At 40.4% G+C, this 14889-nt stretch overlaps 1 protein-coding gene across 10 annotated transcripts in view; it reads left to right on the top strand.

The window, feature by feature from the left end:
- KLHL13 (kelch like family member 13) overlaps positions 1-14889 on the top strand; it is a 427026-nt gene that overhangs the window by 301619 nt on the left and 110518 nt on the right. For 6 of the 10 annotated variants that reach the window (XM_047844695.1, XM_047844694.1, XM_047844693.1 and 3 more), the window contains one exon: positions 3634-3707. The exons of the other annotated variants lie outside the window; for them this stretch is intronic. In XM_047844695.1, coding sequence (XP_047700651.1) covers positions 3655-3707 — 53 coding nt within the window. In that variant the 5' untranslated portion in view covers positions 3634-3654. The remainder of the gene's footprint in view (positions 1-3633; positions 3708-14889) is intronic. 10 annotated transcript variants of the gene reach the window in all.

Below are 14889 nucleotides of genomic sequence, written 5' to 3'. Positions count from 1 at the left end.
ATTAGCCCTTTGTTGTCTCTCATGTGTGCGTGGTGAATGTGTCTTTCCTAGTTCATCAAATGCCATTTGGCCTTGTGATATTTGTTAAAGCACAGAGTTCTAATTTTTTTGTATAATTACACTTAACGGCTTTTTTTCTCTTATGGTTCCTCGACTTGGGGTCCTGCTTACCTTCTCTACTGCATGATTATAACTAATTTCACTTGGATTCTCTTTGGTACTGTTTCAGAGTTTCATTTTATCCCTTTGATCTATCTGGCATTTATTTAGGATGCCCTAATGTGATGTGCAGTAGGATAAACTTATTTATTTTTCTAAATGGCTACCCGATTGTTCCCTGCTTATTTCATCCTTTCTTTCGCCTTGCTTGCTCGACGGCTGTCATTACCATCGAGTAATTCCTGGACGAATTTGAATTCCTTGCGAGTTCTTGAAAGAATTTATTTTGTGTTGGTTTTTTTTTTAAGTTCGTTATTATTATTGTTTTTTAGTAATCTCTACACCCAATGTGGGACTCGAGCCCACGACCCCTTAGATCAAGGGTCGCATGCTCTTCTGACTGAGCCAACCAGGTGCCCCTGTTCATGTTTGTCGTATTTTTCAAACCACTGCAGTGTGGTTCTCCCCACCTGTGTTCAAACTACTCTTGAAAAAAAGGTAATCACTGACTTTGTAGCTGTCGAATCAGTTAGCTGGTAGCTCACTCGTTCTGGGCAGAACTTGAAACAGTCGAATCCCCTCCAGCCACTATTCTTCGGAACCCGCCTCCTTCCTTAGCTTTAATCGCACATTTCTCTTAGTTTCCCTCCTACCTATTTTCTCTCTCTCTCTCTGCCAACTTATCTTCCTTGGTTCCTTGCACAACAGTGTTTTGGGGATTACCCTTTCTCATGGCGAAGGCGCTTCTGAGGAATATTTCCCAATTTCATTACTCCAGCTCTTAACTGGCTGCATATCCTTGTATTTTCATTTCTACTTCCGATCTAAATCAAGGTTTAGACGCCTTCTGTCTTCAGTTGTCTGTTTGGTGCTATCTGGTGTGCCCTAGAGTACTTCGGTGTGTCTACACCAAACCATTGTTCTCCTTCCTTGTGGTATTTTTCCTTTTTTGCTATACCCTGCCTCGCTTGGTATCATTACCATTTCCCCAGTTACTTAAATAGATTTTGTCTTTGCTGTCACCTTATCCCTTTAATATCTGTGAGTCCCGAGTCCTGGTTTTCCCTGGTGATCCCCATAGCTCTTCTCTGTGCTCTTAATTCATGCTTTGACTATGGGAGTGGTTTCTGAACTGGTCTAGTAGTTTCCGAACTAGTCTCTGGAAACGTAGTTTCTCTCTCTCTGATCTACCCCCACATTGCAAGTAGTGTTAACTTTTCTTTTAATGTTTATTTATTTCTTTTGAGAGAGAGAGCACAAATAGGGGGAGGGGAAAAGAGAGAGGGAGAGAGAGAATCCCAGGCAGGCTCCATACTCAGCACAGAGCCCAATGCAGGGCTCGATCTCACGATCGTGAGATCATGACCTGAGCCGAAATCGAGAGTGAGATGCTTGACTGACTGAACCGCCCAGGCACCCCAGCAGTGTTAATTTCCTAATATATATATTTGGTCATACAGATTCCTTGATTGAAAACAGGTAGTTTTAGTTAAATCTTGCATAAATGGATCACTGTTTACATTGTTTACTTCCTCTCCCTTCCTAAGTTCACTAACGCGAGACTGAAGAAATGGAAAAATTCGAAAGGACAAAGAACAGGAGTGGAAACATTGACAATCGTGTAGTTTAAACTAATCTTTTACCTGGTCAGAGGAAGTTACAACTTCAGAATCTCTCCCGACACGAACTTTTGGGAGAAACCAACATATTCTTCCCATAGAACTCCTCATATTTCCAGACTCAGAGGCATCTGGTCTGCAGAAGGCAGGAATAAATCTTGAGATTGAAAATGTGGGCTGTTCTTTGAAAGTCTTTATAGTAAGTGGGTGGAGTTCCATGTCCCGACGACATCCACTACTCTGTGCCTTGGGAAACCAGAGGTTTATTGTCTGGAGGCTTTGGATGGGAAAGCCCCAGACTCTGAGATATAGTGCAGCCGGTGGATTCATTGAAACCGTGGGATCGAGTGAAAGTTCTAATACCTCATTCTGGGGACCTGTATGTTCCACTCTAGATGCAGTTGATAAAAAGGGACATGAATTATTTATTTTCACATTGCCAGATTCCTAAGAACAATCTAGCGATGGCTGTTTACCTCTTGGCACATCTTCTAAAAAAACAGTTGTAGAGCCTAAAAAAAACAATTGAAATTTCTCAACACCTCTGGGGCACCTGGGTAGCTCAGGCAGTCGAGCGTCTGACTCTTGGTTTCCGCTCAGGCCATGCGTGATCCCAGGGTCGTGGGATTGAGCCCCGCGTTGGACTCCGTGCAGGGCGTGAAACCTGCTTGAAATCCCCCCTCTCTCTCTCCCTCTGCCCCTCTTCCCCTGCTTGCACGGTCTCTTTCTAAACTAAAATGTAAAAAAGTTTCTCAACACCTCAAAATTCTCTCACCGCTTCAACATTTTTGGAAAAGGTAAGTCAAAGGTCAGTTGATTTTGAGATGCTTAAAACTTTTTTTCATTGAGGCTACTCAGTTTCTTGTAATAACAGAAAATATGATTGTGTAAATAAATATAAATGCTATATTGCCATTTGATTTTTTTTTTTTTTTTTTAGAATTATGAAGACCCAAGAAATAGAAGGCAGGAAACAATGAAGAGAACCTTTTTCTCTAGCTTAATTATTTTAGGTCTTTACATAGCTTCATTACAAACAATTATATAAACAAACTAAATTGCATAGTCTACATCTTTATCTCCCCAGTGCAGTAAATTGATTTTATCAACAAGAAACCTTTAACTAAAATATACATTCCTGCTTCCCAATATATTTGAAATCAATAGAGCACGTGAAATATACTCTACATCTCCCATGCAAAGCATTCACATTTACTAGAAACAGTATATTAGACTTAGTTTGCTGTAACCCCACCTGCTCTTTTTCCATTAAAAAACCACCACCGAAATAAAAATTCAGTCCAGATCAAGAAAACAACCCCCCTGTTACCTATTCTGTATTTTGAAGCTTTCAAAATCTTATACCTTTCTAGCTTTAATTCTGACCATCCACTTCTAAAATTGTGGGCCCTGCTTACGGGCTTTTGAGACTTTGTATGCTCCTGGTAACGTGGGATGTAGGGCTATGTATCTCCTTGGCAAATGTTGGCCTCCACTCTTCACCTCTAACTTCTCTGGTCTCCCCCAACTTCATGCAGGATCTCAGGTCTCCTTAGGGTTAATCGAACTTCCTGTGTACCTGGTTGTTATTCTAATGATTTCACCAGAAATGTAGTCGATACTGTCTAATGAGCCACTCTGGAATTTTGAAGATAATTTAACAATTGCAGATTCAATTCCTTTAACGTTCTTCATTTTCTTAATTTTCATAAGCTAGAATATGGACGTCAGGAACATGGACGTACATTTTTGTCTTTCGGTCACAAAATGTGTCACGTATTACATAGATAGAATAATTTGAAAATTTTAGTATTGATTTTTATAGTAAATATTGACTTCTTTTCCTCCTGAACAGGTCATTATCCCAGTTTTAGAGATGATGGATCATCTTCATAGAGGGGAATCAGTTGCTGCAATACTCCGTAACCGGTATATTTATGGAAGCAATTTGCCTTATAAGTTATATAATGTCTCTTCTGCCTGTGTTTATACCTGAAGTTGGTACTTAATGAATATGTGTTGAATGCCTGGATTAATATACACTATTTGCTGCGTGAGTGAACAAAAGAATGAACAAAGGAATGAGAGATGGAATGAAGAACATGTCAGTGACCATGGGTTCTGAGCTGACAAAAAAATAGAGAGTAAAATTGGAAATCATAATTAGTGTGAGTTGTGACCCCCTGACATTCAGTAAATGGAGCCATTGACTTGAAGTTTTTGTTTTAAGCATATCGGTGAATACATATGGGTATCCATTGCTTGACAATAGATGTCTCAACCAAGTAGTTTTTAAAATAGCACTGCCCTGTGATTGTACATTTCTGTTATTCAAAAATCCAGTTAAAGCTTTTTTCAGACTGTAATGAGAAATTCAGAACTTTCTCTGACAACTTGTGATTTTAAAGTCATGGTTTAAAGAAACGTAGCCTTTGCTTTGTAGGTGTGAAAGAGTATCCCTTGTTCCCAATAGTTGAATTGTATGGTTTGGGTGAATCGTTTGAAGTAATATGCTGGAGTTGTGTACATCATGGCTCAAACGCTTACTAGTCGTCTAGACTTGTGCAAATTTCTTAATTGCACAAGTACCTTAACTTTCTCATCTATGAATTGGGGATAATAATATTGGTTGTTTTAAGGATTACATAGGTGTCTGTGGGGTATGTAGAGAGAGAGAGAGAGAGAGAGAGCTTGGCAAATAATGCATGGTATGTTGGTGCTATTCTTGAAATGTAAATGTGGGATTTTAACTATTTGGAAATATAATATTGTGTTTCTGAATTCTGATATGCTTTAAAATAGGTGCATCTTAGAAGAACATGAAAAGACAGAAAAGTTCGAAGTAAGAAGGGGCCGTATATAAAGTCAGTTATTCGACAGATACAATACTAGGGATTTTACATAATAATCCTATTAGGGAAATAATATATGAAAGGTGCCTGTTGGTTGAAATGTGTACTGTCGTGTGGGCAAGGTGCCGTAAGGTAGACTTCTTCAGAGACACAGAAAGCACGTAAGTCATAGCAGGAATAATGTGTGGCCATGTTGAGGGAAAAGAGAGAAGAAAAGAATAACCGGGGGGAGGGGGTGAATTCCTAACAGTGCGTTGAGTCTGTGGGGTCCAAACACCGCTGAGTAGGAGGGTCTATAACACACATTTGGAAGAGGAAATAGTGGAAGGGCTGACTTCCAAAGGTCAAGTCCATAACGGAGGTAGTTATAGCATATTTGAATTTGTTTCCATTACTTTTTATGGAGCTATAATTAAATGCAGTAAAATATGCAAGCACGTAAATACACATCTCGATCGTTTTTTACGCATGCACACATCCAGGTTACCACAGCTCAGAGCAAGATATAAAACAATTCCACCCCGCCAGAGAATTACCTTGTTCCCCTTTCTAGTCTTTCTGTCGCCTCCACTCCTTCTGAAGAGAACGATTATGCTGACTAATGTGGTAGTGTTGCTTGTTCTTGAACTTCATGTAAATGGAGTCAGACACACTGTTGAATTCTTTAGTGTATGGCTTCTTTAGTTTTTTTGAAATTTTGAAATAATGTTTTTGAAATTTATCGTGATCCCTGCAGGTATCAGTAGTTATTTCTATTTTACTGCTGTGTGGCATTCCTTTTTTTTTTTTTTTTTAACTATACCACAATTTGTTTATCCACTTTATTTTTAAAGACGGTTTTTATTTTTTAATTTTTTTATTACATTTATTTATTTTTGAGAGACATAGTGAGACAAAGTGAGAGTGGGGAAGCGGCAGAGAGGGAGGGAGACCCAGAATCTGAAGCAGGCTCCAGGCTCTGAGCTGTCAGCACAGAGTCCGACGCGGGGCTCGAACTTACGGACCGCGAGATCATGACCTGAGCCGAAGTCAGACGCTTAACCAACTGAGCCACCCAGGCGCCCCATTGTTTTTTATTTACTTTTAACTAGGCTCCACACCTAACATGGGGCTTGAACTCATGATCCTGAGATCAAGAGTCGCATGCTCTACTGACTGAGCCAGCCAGGCATGCCTAGGTACCCTTTTTAATTTTAGCCATTCTCTTGAGTATGTAGTGGCTTCTCATTATGGATTTCACTTTGCATTTTCCTCATGTGTAATGATGCGAGTATATTTTCATATGTGTATTAGCTTTTGTCTATCTTTTAGAAGTATCTGTTCGAATCCTTTGCCCATTTTAAAATTTGGCTTGTTGTTTTCTTTTTGCATTTGAGGAGTTTTTAAGTTTATTCTGAATATTTAAATATATTGCATCATAAATATTTTCTTCCAGTGTGTGGCTTGCCATCCCATTTTTGTGGCTTTTGATGAGCAGAATTTTTTTTTTATTTCGACGAAGTTCAGTTGATCCTTTTTTTCTTTTATACTCATGCTTTTTGCATCTTAGCCAGGAAACCCTTGCCCTCCCAAATTTGAGGCTTTCTTCCTGAAATGGTATGCTTTTAGCCCTCACATTATAAGTTCATTCTTGACCAGAAACCAAAGAATCTGAATAGTTAATAAGAACACTTTATAAAAGTCTCTGTAGTTTTTTTTTTTAATTTTTTTAACGTTTATTTATTTTTAAGAGACAGAGAGACAGAGCACAAGCAAGGGAGGGGCAGAGAGAGAGGGAGACACAGAATCCGAAGCAGGCTCCGGGCTCTGAGCTGTCGGCACAGAGCCCGACACGGGGCTCAAACCCACAAACCTTGAGATCATGACCTGGGCTGAAGTCAACCGCTTAACCGACTGAGCCACCCAGGCACCCTGAGTCTTTTTGTAGTTTTAATTCTAAGTTAATACCTTTGTACATGACGAGGTAACTGAATTGGAACCTGAGCCATACTTGGCAAGGCATAAGGAACTAGTTGTGTGACTAGTTTATAACACAGCGACTTTTGATTTCCTGCTGTTCTAATCTTTCTTATTATAAATAAGACTTCTTTGGAAGAAACCGATAATTCTGATACTTAATAAAATGATTCAGAGCATAGAAAATGATGGAAAACTGCTCCATTCATTTTATGATGCTGCAGAATTCAGGTATCAAAATCTGAGAAAAAGGTTGCTTGTTTGTGTGCACAAATTATAGATCAATTATGGATTCGAAATATAACCCAAACACATTTAGGAATGTGTGTAAAAAATTAACCCTCTGTGACTGAGAATGTTTCATCCCAGAGTGTTAATTGTTTAATACTGTGAAAGTCATACGATGCATCTGTTGATAGATCTCCTTAAAAGAAGAAATGGTGAAGGTGTTTGAAAAAATTCAGCACCCGTTTTAAGAATAAAAATGTGAGGGATGCCTGGCTGGCTTAGTCGGTAGAGCATGCGACTCTTGATCTTGGGGTTGTGAGTTTGGGTCCCATGTTGGGTATAGAGATTACAAAAAAAAAATAATTTTTTTAATTTTTTAATAAAGTTTATTTATTTTGAGAGAGAGAGAGTGAGAGAGAATGAGCAGGGGAGGAGCAGAGAGAGGGGGAGACACAGAATCCGAAGCAGGCTCCAGGGTCTTGAGCTATCAGCCCAGAACCCAACGCGGGGCTCAAACTCACAAACTGTGAGATCATGACCTGACTCGAAACTACGGATGCTTAACCCACTGAGCCACTCAGGTGCCTCTTAAAAAATACATTTAAAAAAATGTGATGGAAGCTTGCTCTCTTAGCAAGAAAAAGAATTCTCTGTCTAAAACCAACAACACACACACACACAAAAATAAAATAAAAATAAATAAAACCAACAACACAGCATCATACTTAATGCCAAATGTGGGAGTAGTTCCATAGGCAGAAACAAAACAAAGATACCTACAACCATCATTACTTAATATATATTTATAAGTTCTGGCCAATGTCAGTAAAGTAGCATAGGTAACGGAAAGGAAGAGCCAAGAAAAAAAGTGATCAAGTTTTAGAAGATAGGCTTATGTACCTACGAAAGGTAAGACTTAAAAACTTCTTAGTTGATAGAACTCTAATGAGTGCTAAAAAGTAGTGGGATATAAGTATATAAGTGGGGGCGCCTCGGTGGCTCAGTCGGTTAAGCGTCTGACTTTGGCTCAGGTCGTGATCTCACGGTCCATGAGTTTGAGCCCCGCGTTGGGCTCTGTGCTGACAGCTCAGAGCCTGGAGCCTGTTTCGGATTCTGTGTCTCCCTCTCTCTCTGCTCCTCCCCCACTCATGCTCTGTCTCTCTCTTCTCAAAAATAGATAAACGTTAAAAAAAAATTTTAAATAAATTAAGAAACAGTACCTTTTGGGGCATCTGGGTGGCTCAGTTGGTTAAGCATCTGACTCTTGATCTCAGCTTAGGTCTTACTTAATCTCAGGGTCACGAATTCAAACTCCACAATTGGGCATGAAGCCTACTTAAAACAAAAAAAAACCTGAACTCTTCCCAAATTATTATATAAATTTAACAGGAATTTAATTATTCAAATAAGATAATGAATGTATTAAAGAAATGTATCCCCATTGCTTAACACAATGTCTGGCATATAGTAATTGCTAATCAAAAAAAAAAAACTAACAATTTCTTCTGTGTGTAATTCAACAAACACGTGCTCTGTGACCACTAAGTACTAAACACTCTCTTGTGCTGAAATATGATGAAAAGTGATGAATCTTTTGTTCTCATTGAGCTTACATTTTGGTGAATGTAGGGGTAGGGTCGGATAGAAAAATATATATTGGAGAAAAGTGCTATGCAAAATTAACAAAGCATGTAGAAAGAAAAAGAATTAAGGGTGGGGGCGCCAATACAAAAGGACATTAACCTCTTACGAGTCTTAGATGCTTTTAGTCTTGCAGTCTATCGTTCATCGTACGTTTTACCCTATCTGAAGTTTCAGTCCCGCGACTCATGAGGTATTGGGAAAGATCGGCCACACGTGGCTTACTTCGCCGCGAACGGCATTTCTATCTGAGCGTCATCCTCCCAACACATTACGGTCATGTCTGAGAGGGCACACGGTGCTAAGAGTCACCCCTTTGGTGTTGTGTTGGTGGTAGTTCTTGATGGGGTTCCTAGCCCTAATAAGGATCTCTGCCACGATGTGCAAAGCTGACGGTGTTCCGGTTTTTTAAAAGTACTGTGATAAATCAACCACGGTGTAAAATAATTGTCTGGTACTTGCAATACAGGAAACAGAGTGCTGGACTCTACATAATAAGGTTGCCATCTCTTTAACAAGTATCATGTACCACTCACTGGGCCAGGTGTTAGCGCTAGAGCAGTGAACGCTAACACGTGGTTCCCTGCAGGTCAGGTGGCTATTGTAGTAGCCGGTATAAGGCACGAGGAGCATCTGAAACAAAGGTGAGGTCAGGAGGGAACTCCATCTTTGTAGACGGAGTTGTGAAATATTGAAGGGTAAATTTGACAGTATTTGCTGTTCAACTAGATTCTTCACATTCTAGTCAAAGTGATCTTTGCTAATTGCACCTGGGTGGCTCAGTCGGTTAATTAGGCGTAATTTCAGTTCAGGTCATGATCTCGTGGTTCACGAGATCGAGCCCCGCCTCGGGCTCCATGGCCATCAGCGCGGAGCCTGCTTGGGATTCTGTCTCTCCCTCTGTCTCTCTGCCCCATCCCGACTCGTGCGCGCGCACATGGGCGCATGCTCTCTCTCTCAAAATAAATAAATAAACTTTAAAAAAATGAAATAGGGGCCCTAGGTGGCTCAGTCGGTTAAGTGTCTGACTTCGGCTCAGGTCATGATCTCACGGTTCGTGGGTTCAAGCCCCGCATTGGGCCCTGTGCTGACAGCTCAGAGCCTGGAGCCTGCTTTGGAGTCTGTGTCTCCCTCTCTCTCTGCCCCTCCCCTGCTCATGCTTTTAGTCTTGCAATCTCTCTCTCTCTCTCTCTCTCTCTCTCTCTGTCTCAAAAATAAACATTAAAAAAAATGTTTTTAATGACATAAAATTGCTAATCTGATAATGTCACCCAGATTGCCTTTTCCTGTCTCTTACTATTGAAATCTCACCTGTTCTTCAAGACCCCGATCAAATTCCATGCCCTACCGAAAGCTTTCCTTGATTGATCCAAGCAGATCAGTGGGGTCTCTTTGCCTCTGAACGGTTTTACCCGGGCAATGAATTTTATCACATATGGTCCTGCATTAAAGTAATTTCAGCATGTCTTTGCTTATACCATCATTAAGGGCATCCTTTGAGCGAGTGACTAACTATATCTACTGTGTGTTTATATCATATATAATACAGAATATTGTGCATAATAGGCATGCATTAAATATTTGAGAACGTACAACATTTGTCAACAGTTATTTGTTGCTGATGATTTTATTTGGTTAAATTGGGTAGTTTTGCTTCCCACAGTCAAGCCCTACTTATAGTTAAGTAATTGAATATTAAGTGACAATCATTAAAATCGTAAAATAGGGGCGCCTGGGTGGCGCAGTCGGTTAAGCGTCCGACTTCAGCCAGGTCACGATCTCGCGGTCCGGGAGTTCGAGCCCCGCGTCGGGCTCTGGGCTGATGGCTCAGAGCCTGGAGCCTGTTTCCGATTCTGTGTCTCCCTCTCTCTCTGCCCCTCGCCCGTTCATGCTCTGTCTCTCTCTGTCCCAAAAATAAATAAAACATTGAAAAAAAAATAAAATAAAATCGTAAAATAGGCTCATGAAATTCAGTACAGATTCTAGGAAAAAGCTCAGACTTTTTTTTTTAACCGACATAATATATAGTTATTTCTTTTAAAAAAAATTTTTTTTAACGTTTATTTATTTTTGAGACAGAGAGAGACAGAGCATGAACAGGGGAGAGGCAGAGAGAGAGGGAGACACAGAATCCGAAACGGGCTCCAGGCTCTGAGCTGTCAGCACAGAGCCGGATGCGGGGCTCGAACTCACGGACCGTGAGATCTTGACCTGAGCCGAAGTCGGACGCTTAACCGACTGAGCCACCCAGGCGCCCCTATAGTTATTTCTTAATAGTGTATGATGTCAAGGGAACACAGGGTTTGATTCAGTTCATTAGATATTTAAAAATATTGATCCTTTACTATTTGTCAAGCACTGTCCTCCTGTGTAAAATTTAAGGATTGGAAGATACCATTGTTCCTTTTAGTTTTAAAAGTCTGGAATTATATCATTAAGCCTAAGCACATAGTAGGTGATAAATAAACAGCTGTTTGATTACATTCAAGGATGACCAGTCTTTGAAGATAAGCCCTTTTATTACTGTTTTCGTAATTTGGCTGTATAAACTTTCAGAAAGATATGTTTTACTGTGCCTTTTAAGGATTGAAAACTTATGAGGATCTAGTTTTTCCTTTGCTGAAGTAAGTGAGGCTATGATTATAATAAACTGAAATCTTAGGCTAGGAAGATGCCTATAAAGATTAGACGATGAGAGGACAATGTGTGAATTTCTGAGGCCAGTTACATTTTATCTAATGGACTTTTATTTTGGCTCAGCTATTCAGTAGGTTTTGGTTACCCATTATTATGTCATAATATATTGCCATGGGCACATGTGCAGTTTAACAGCATACTTGTTCCTCTCACTGAAGAGTTGGGTGCCTTCATACAAAGGACACGAACGTATTAATGATGTCCCATGTCTAATTTATCTAGAGGAGTTTTCCAAGCCATAGAAACTATTTCTGTTCCCGGGGAGAGGAATTACTTCCCTTACTCCTCTTCTTTAATTCTGTACATATTCTACACATTCTTTCTGGGCAGGCTCATCTACAGCCATCACCTGAATCTCTATGTGTCAAGGTCTGAAGACCTTAACATTTGTATCTCAAGTCTAAATTTTTTTCGTGAGTCCCAGCCTAAAAAGTTCTTTATTCCCTTCTCCACCATTTTGTTTTTGACTCTACAAGCAATATGTGTTTACGATAGAGCACTTAAAAATAGAAAATTATATATACACAGTGGAGATAATCACCTAAGGTAATCTCTGTTAGCTCCTTGGCGGATTTTTACTCTAGTCCCATGATGCTTTTTCATTTTTAAAAAATTTTTAAACATTATTCTTTTTTTAATGTTTATTTATTTTTGAGAGAGAGAGAGAGAGAGAGAGAGAGGAGAGGGCAGAAAGAGAGAGAATCCCAAGCAGTCTCTGTGCTGTCAGCACAGAGCCCGATGTGGGGCCCGAACCCACGATCCGTGAGATCATGACCTGAGCAGAAACCAAGAGTCAGACACTTAATCTACTGAGCCAGCCAGGCGCCCTGGTGTTTTTAAAAATGTAACCGAGTTTGTAATTATTGAATGCGGTCTGGTTTCAGAGTTGTGGGTAAGAGCAGAGGCTTTGCAGTCGGCCCAATGTAAGTTAAGATGAAGCTCTGCTCCTTTGCAGCTGTGTGAACTTGGGAAGGTTTCTTAACCTCTCTCGGTCTGTCTTCTCATCCATAAAATAAAATAGTATCACGGCGTGGGGTTGCTCTGAGGATAAAAGAAAATGTTTTGAAGATAGGTCTTGGCACATGGTACATACGTTCTCAGTAAATGGAAGCACTCATTGTTTTCTATACTGTATATATCATGTCTGTATCCTGCTAATTTCCTTAGTTGTCTCAGGAGCATTTTCACATGCCAATAAAAACTTGTTAGAGACACAATAGCTATAAAGTATAAACTCTTCCATGGGACAAATGATTTCTTAATATGAACTATTTAGTTCACATTTGCACCCACTTTGGGGGTATTGATATAGTATCATCTTTTCTCACCTCGCTTTAATATTTATCTTTTTTCCGTCTGTTTCATGAAGTTGTTTTATACTGTGTCAAATCTGTTTACTCCCTCCAACGTACATTTTGGTTGTTACTCTGGTTGAGTTTCCTTGCAGTTGGCCAATATAATTTACACTTTCCTCATGTGATCTTGTTATCGTATTTGACTTCCTCTTCCTGGTTTATTGAGGCCATGTTTTCTTCTTCTCTTGAATGTGTCAGAGGCTTTTGACATTGTTTTCTGGCTCCTATGTGAAAGCATTTGCAGAGTTCTGCTCTTTCCCTGAGTGTTTATGATGACAAATCTTTTCCTTGTTTTTTGATACATTTTCATTGGCCCCGTGCTAGCTGTTTTTCTGTTTGTTTATTCTCAAAGGAAGAAAGATTCCCGGAATGGCTTTTGCACTGGCTGTTCCCTTTGTCTGGAACATCCTTCCCCGTGGTCTTTGTGTGGCTGGCTCTTGTTTTCACATCTCCACTTAAATGTTCTTCCCTTTGAGAGATTCTCTTTGACTACCCAATCTGAAATAGCCACCTGTTTAGTGTGACATCACCTCAGTTTAAATCTCTGCATTTTCCTTCTTTCTGTGTTTATTATTTATCACCTTTACATATTACTTACTCAATAAAAAATTGCTGAGTGATTGGATTAACTGTTGTCCCTCTCTCTGTGCTCTTGGGTGCTAATCCAACCCCTTTCTCAGACTTCTACCCATGAGTCAGTACTGATAGAAATGAGCAATTGGAAAAAAATAAATGAGGGAGAAGACACAAATCTGCCTTACAGAATTCCAAATTTTATATATGTGTATGTGTGTGTGTAAGTGGGTTTATATGTATGCATTTTCCCCATCGAAGAAAAAGAACTTCATCTCCCTCCTGCCTTGAGTTTGGACTTCCTGACTCACTTTCGAGGAAAAGAGTGTGGAACGGAAAAAAAAAATAATACCTTTACAGTGAAGAAATCTGGCAAATACTACCTGTGGTCGTCAGAATCATGGCCCCTCAAAGATGGCCACAGCCTAATCCCCAGACCCTCTGGCTGATAACTGCGCATGGCAAAAAGGACTTTGCAGACATGACGGGGTTGAGATGGGCCCAATGTCATCACAAGGGTCTAACGGGGGCACAAGAGGAGTCAGAGGCAGAGGAAGGAGATACGAAGATGGAGACAAGCTAGAGCCACACTCTTGGAAGATGGAGGGAGGTCCACAAAGCCACAAAGTGCAGGTGGCTTCTAGTGCGAGTGGAGGAGGGGCAGAGAGAGAGGAAGGGAGAGAGAACCCCAAGCGGGCTCCGCACAGACTGTGAGATCAGGGCCTGAGTCACGATCTGAACAGAAATGAAGAGTTGGACACTTAACCAAATGAGCCACCCGGGCACCTCCTGTTCCTTATTTCTATGGTAGTGGTAGCGACGATCAAAGTCCCAATAAATAGTATTAATAGTTCCATTGGCAATAGTCATTATAATAGCTAATACTTAAATAGCATTTGCCTTGTGCCAGGTTCAAGCCCTATATATTAATTTATCTTGTTTTCATAATAATCCCTATCGTTATTCTCATTCGACAAACAAGAAATTGAGGCACAGAGGGTTTATGTTAAGGTGCCTGAGTCACACACTAATGCGCCTGGATGCGGGGTTCAGACCCAGGAAGTTCAGCCCCAGAGTCTGTGCCTTTAACCTTCTGCCTGTCTGTCTCCTTCCTTGGATTGTGAGCTCCCTGAGTGTTGGCAGGAGGGGGGTGGGGGTGGGGGTTGACTATCCTGTGTCACCTGTCCTAAATGCGTTTCCATTAACTGGTTCACCCAGGGTAACTGGATTACCCTGACAAACTAATACACGGTAGGTAGTTAATGGTTAACCAGTTCCATGATGATCTTTTAGAGAGGGCAGCAGATGAATAAAAAGGAATAGCTCTAAGTTTTGTGCAGGCCTTCTTATCTGCTACCCATGGCGTTGACCCCTAAGGCCGAGCCAATTCTGCTTACTTTGGGTGTATGCATACATTGTGACGGATAGGTTCAGTGCTATAAATGAATTGGGAGCTTGAAAGGGGATAAAAGTAAGTTTTTCTTTAAAAACTTTTCACTTCTCTCCTTTTTCTTATCTTTCATTTCCCTCCCTTTTCATCTTCCCAGCAAATGCAGTTGCAGGGAGAGTGTTAAAAGGCGATGTAAAATTTTGAAAGGTTCCTGAACCATAGCTGGGTCATGTTCTATTTTGGGTTACATTCGGTTCTATTTTGGGTGACAAGGAATATGGACCCATGAAATAATGCAGAGCCTTAATGAATGTGGATGCTTTTTAAAACCAGGCAGAAAACAGGGGCGCCTGGGTGGCTCAGTCGGTTAAGCATCCGACTTCGGCTCGGGTCGTGATCTCACAGTTAGTGAGTTTGAG

Source organism: Prionailurus viverrinus, chromosome X (assembly GCF_022837055.1).
Source record: "Prionailurus viverrinus isolate Anna chromosome X, UM_Priviv_1.0, whole genome shotgun sequence".
NCBI classification, from domain to species: domain Eukaryota; kingdom Metazoa; phylum Chordata; class Mammalia; order Carnivora; family Felidae; genus Prionailurus; species Prionailurus viverrinus.
Note: the sequence above shows the minus strand (reverse complement) of the source record. Positions and strands in the feature narration are given on the sequence as shown.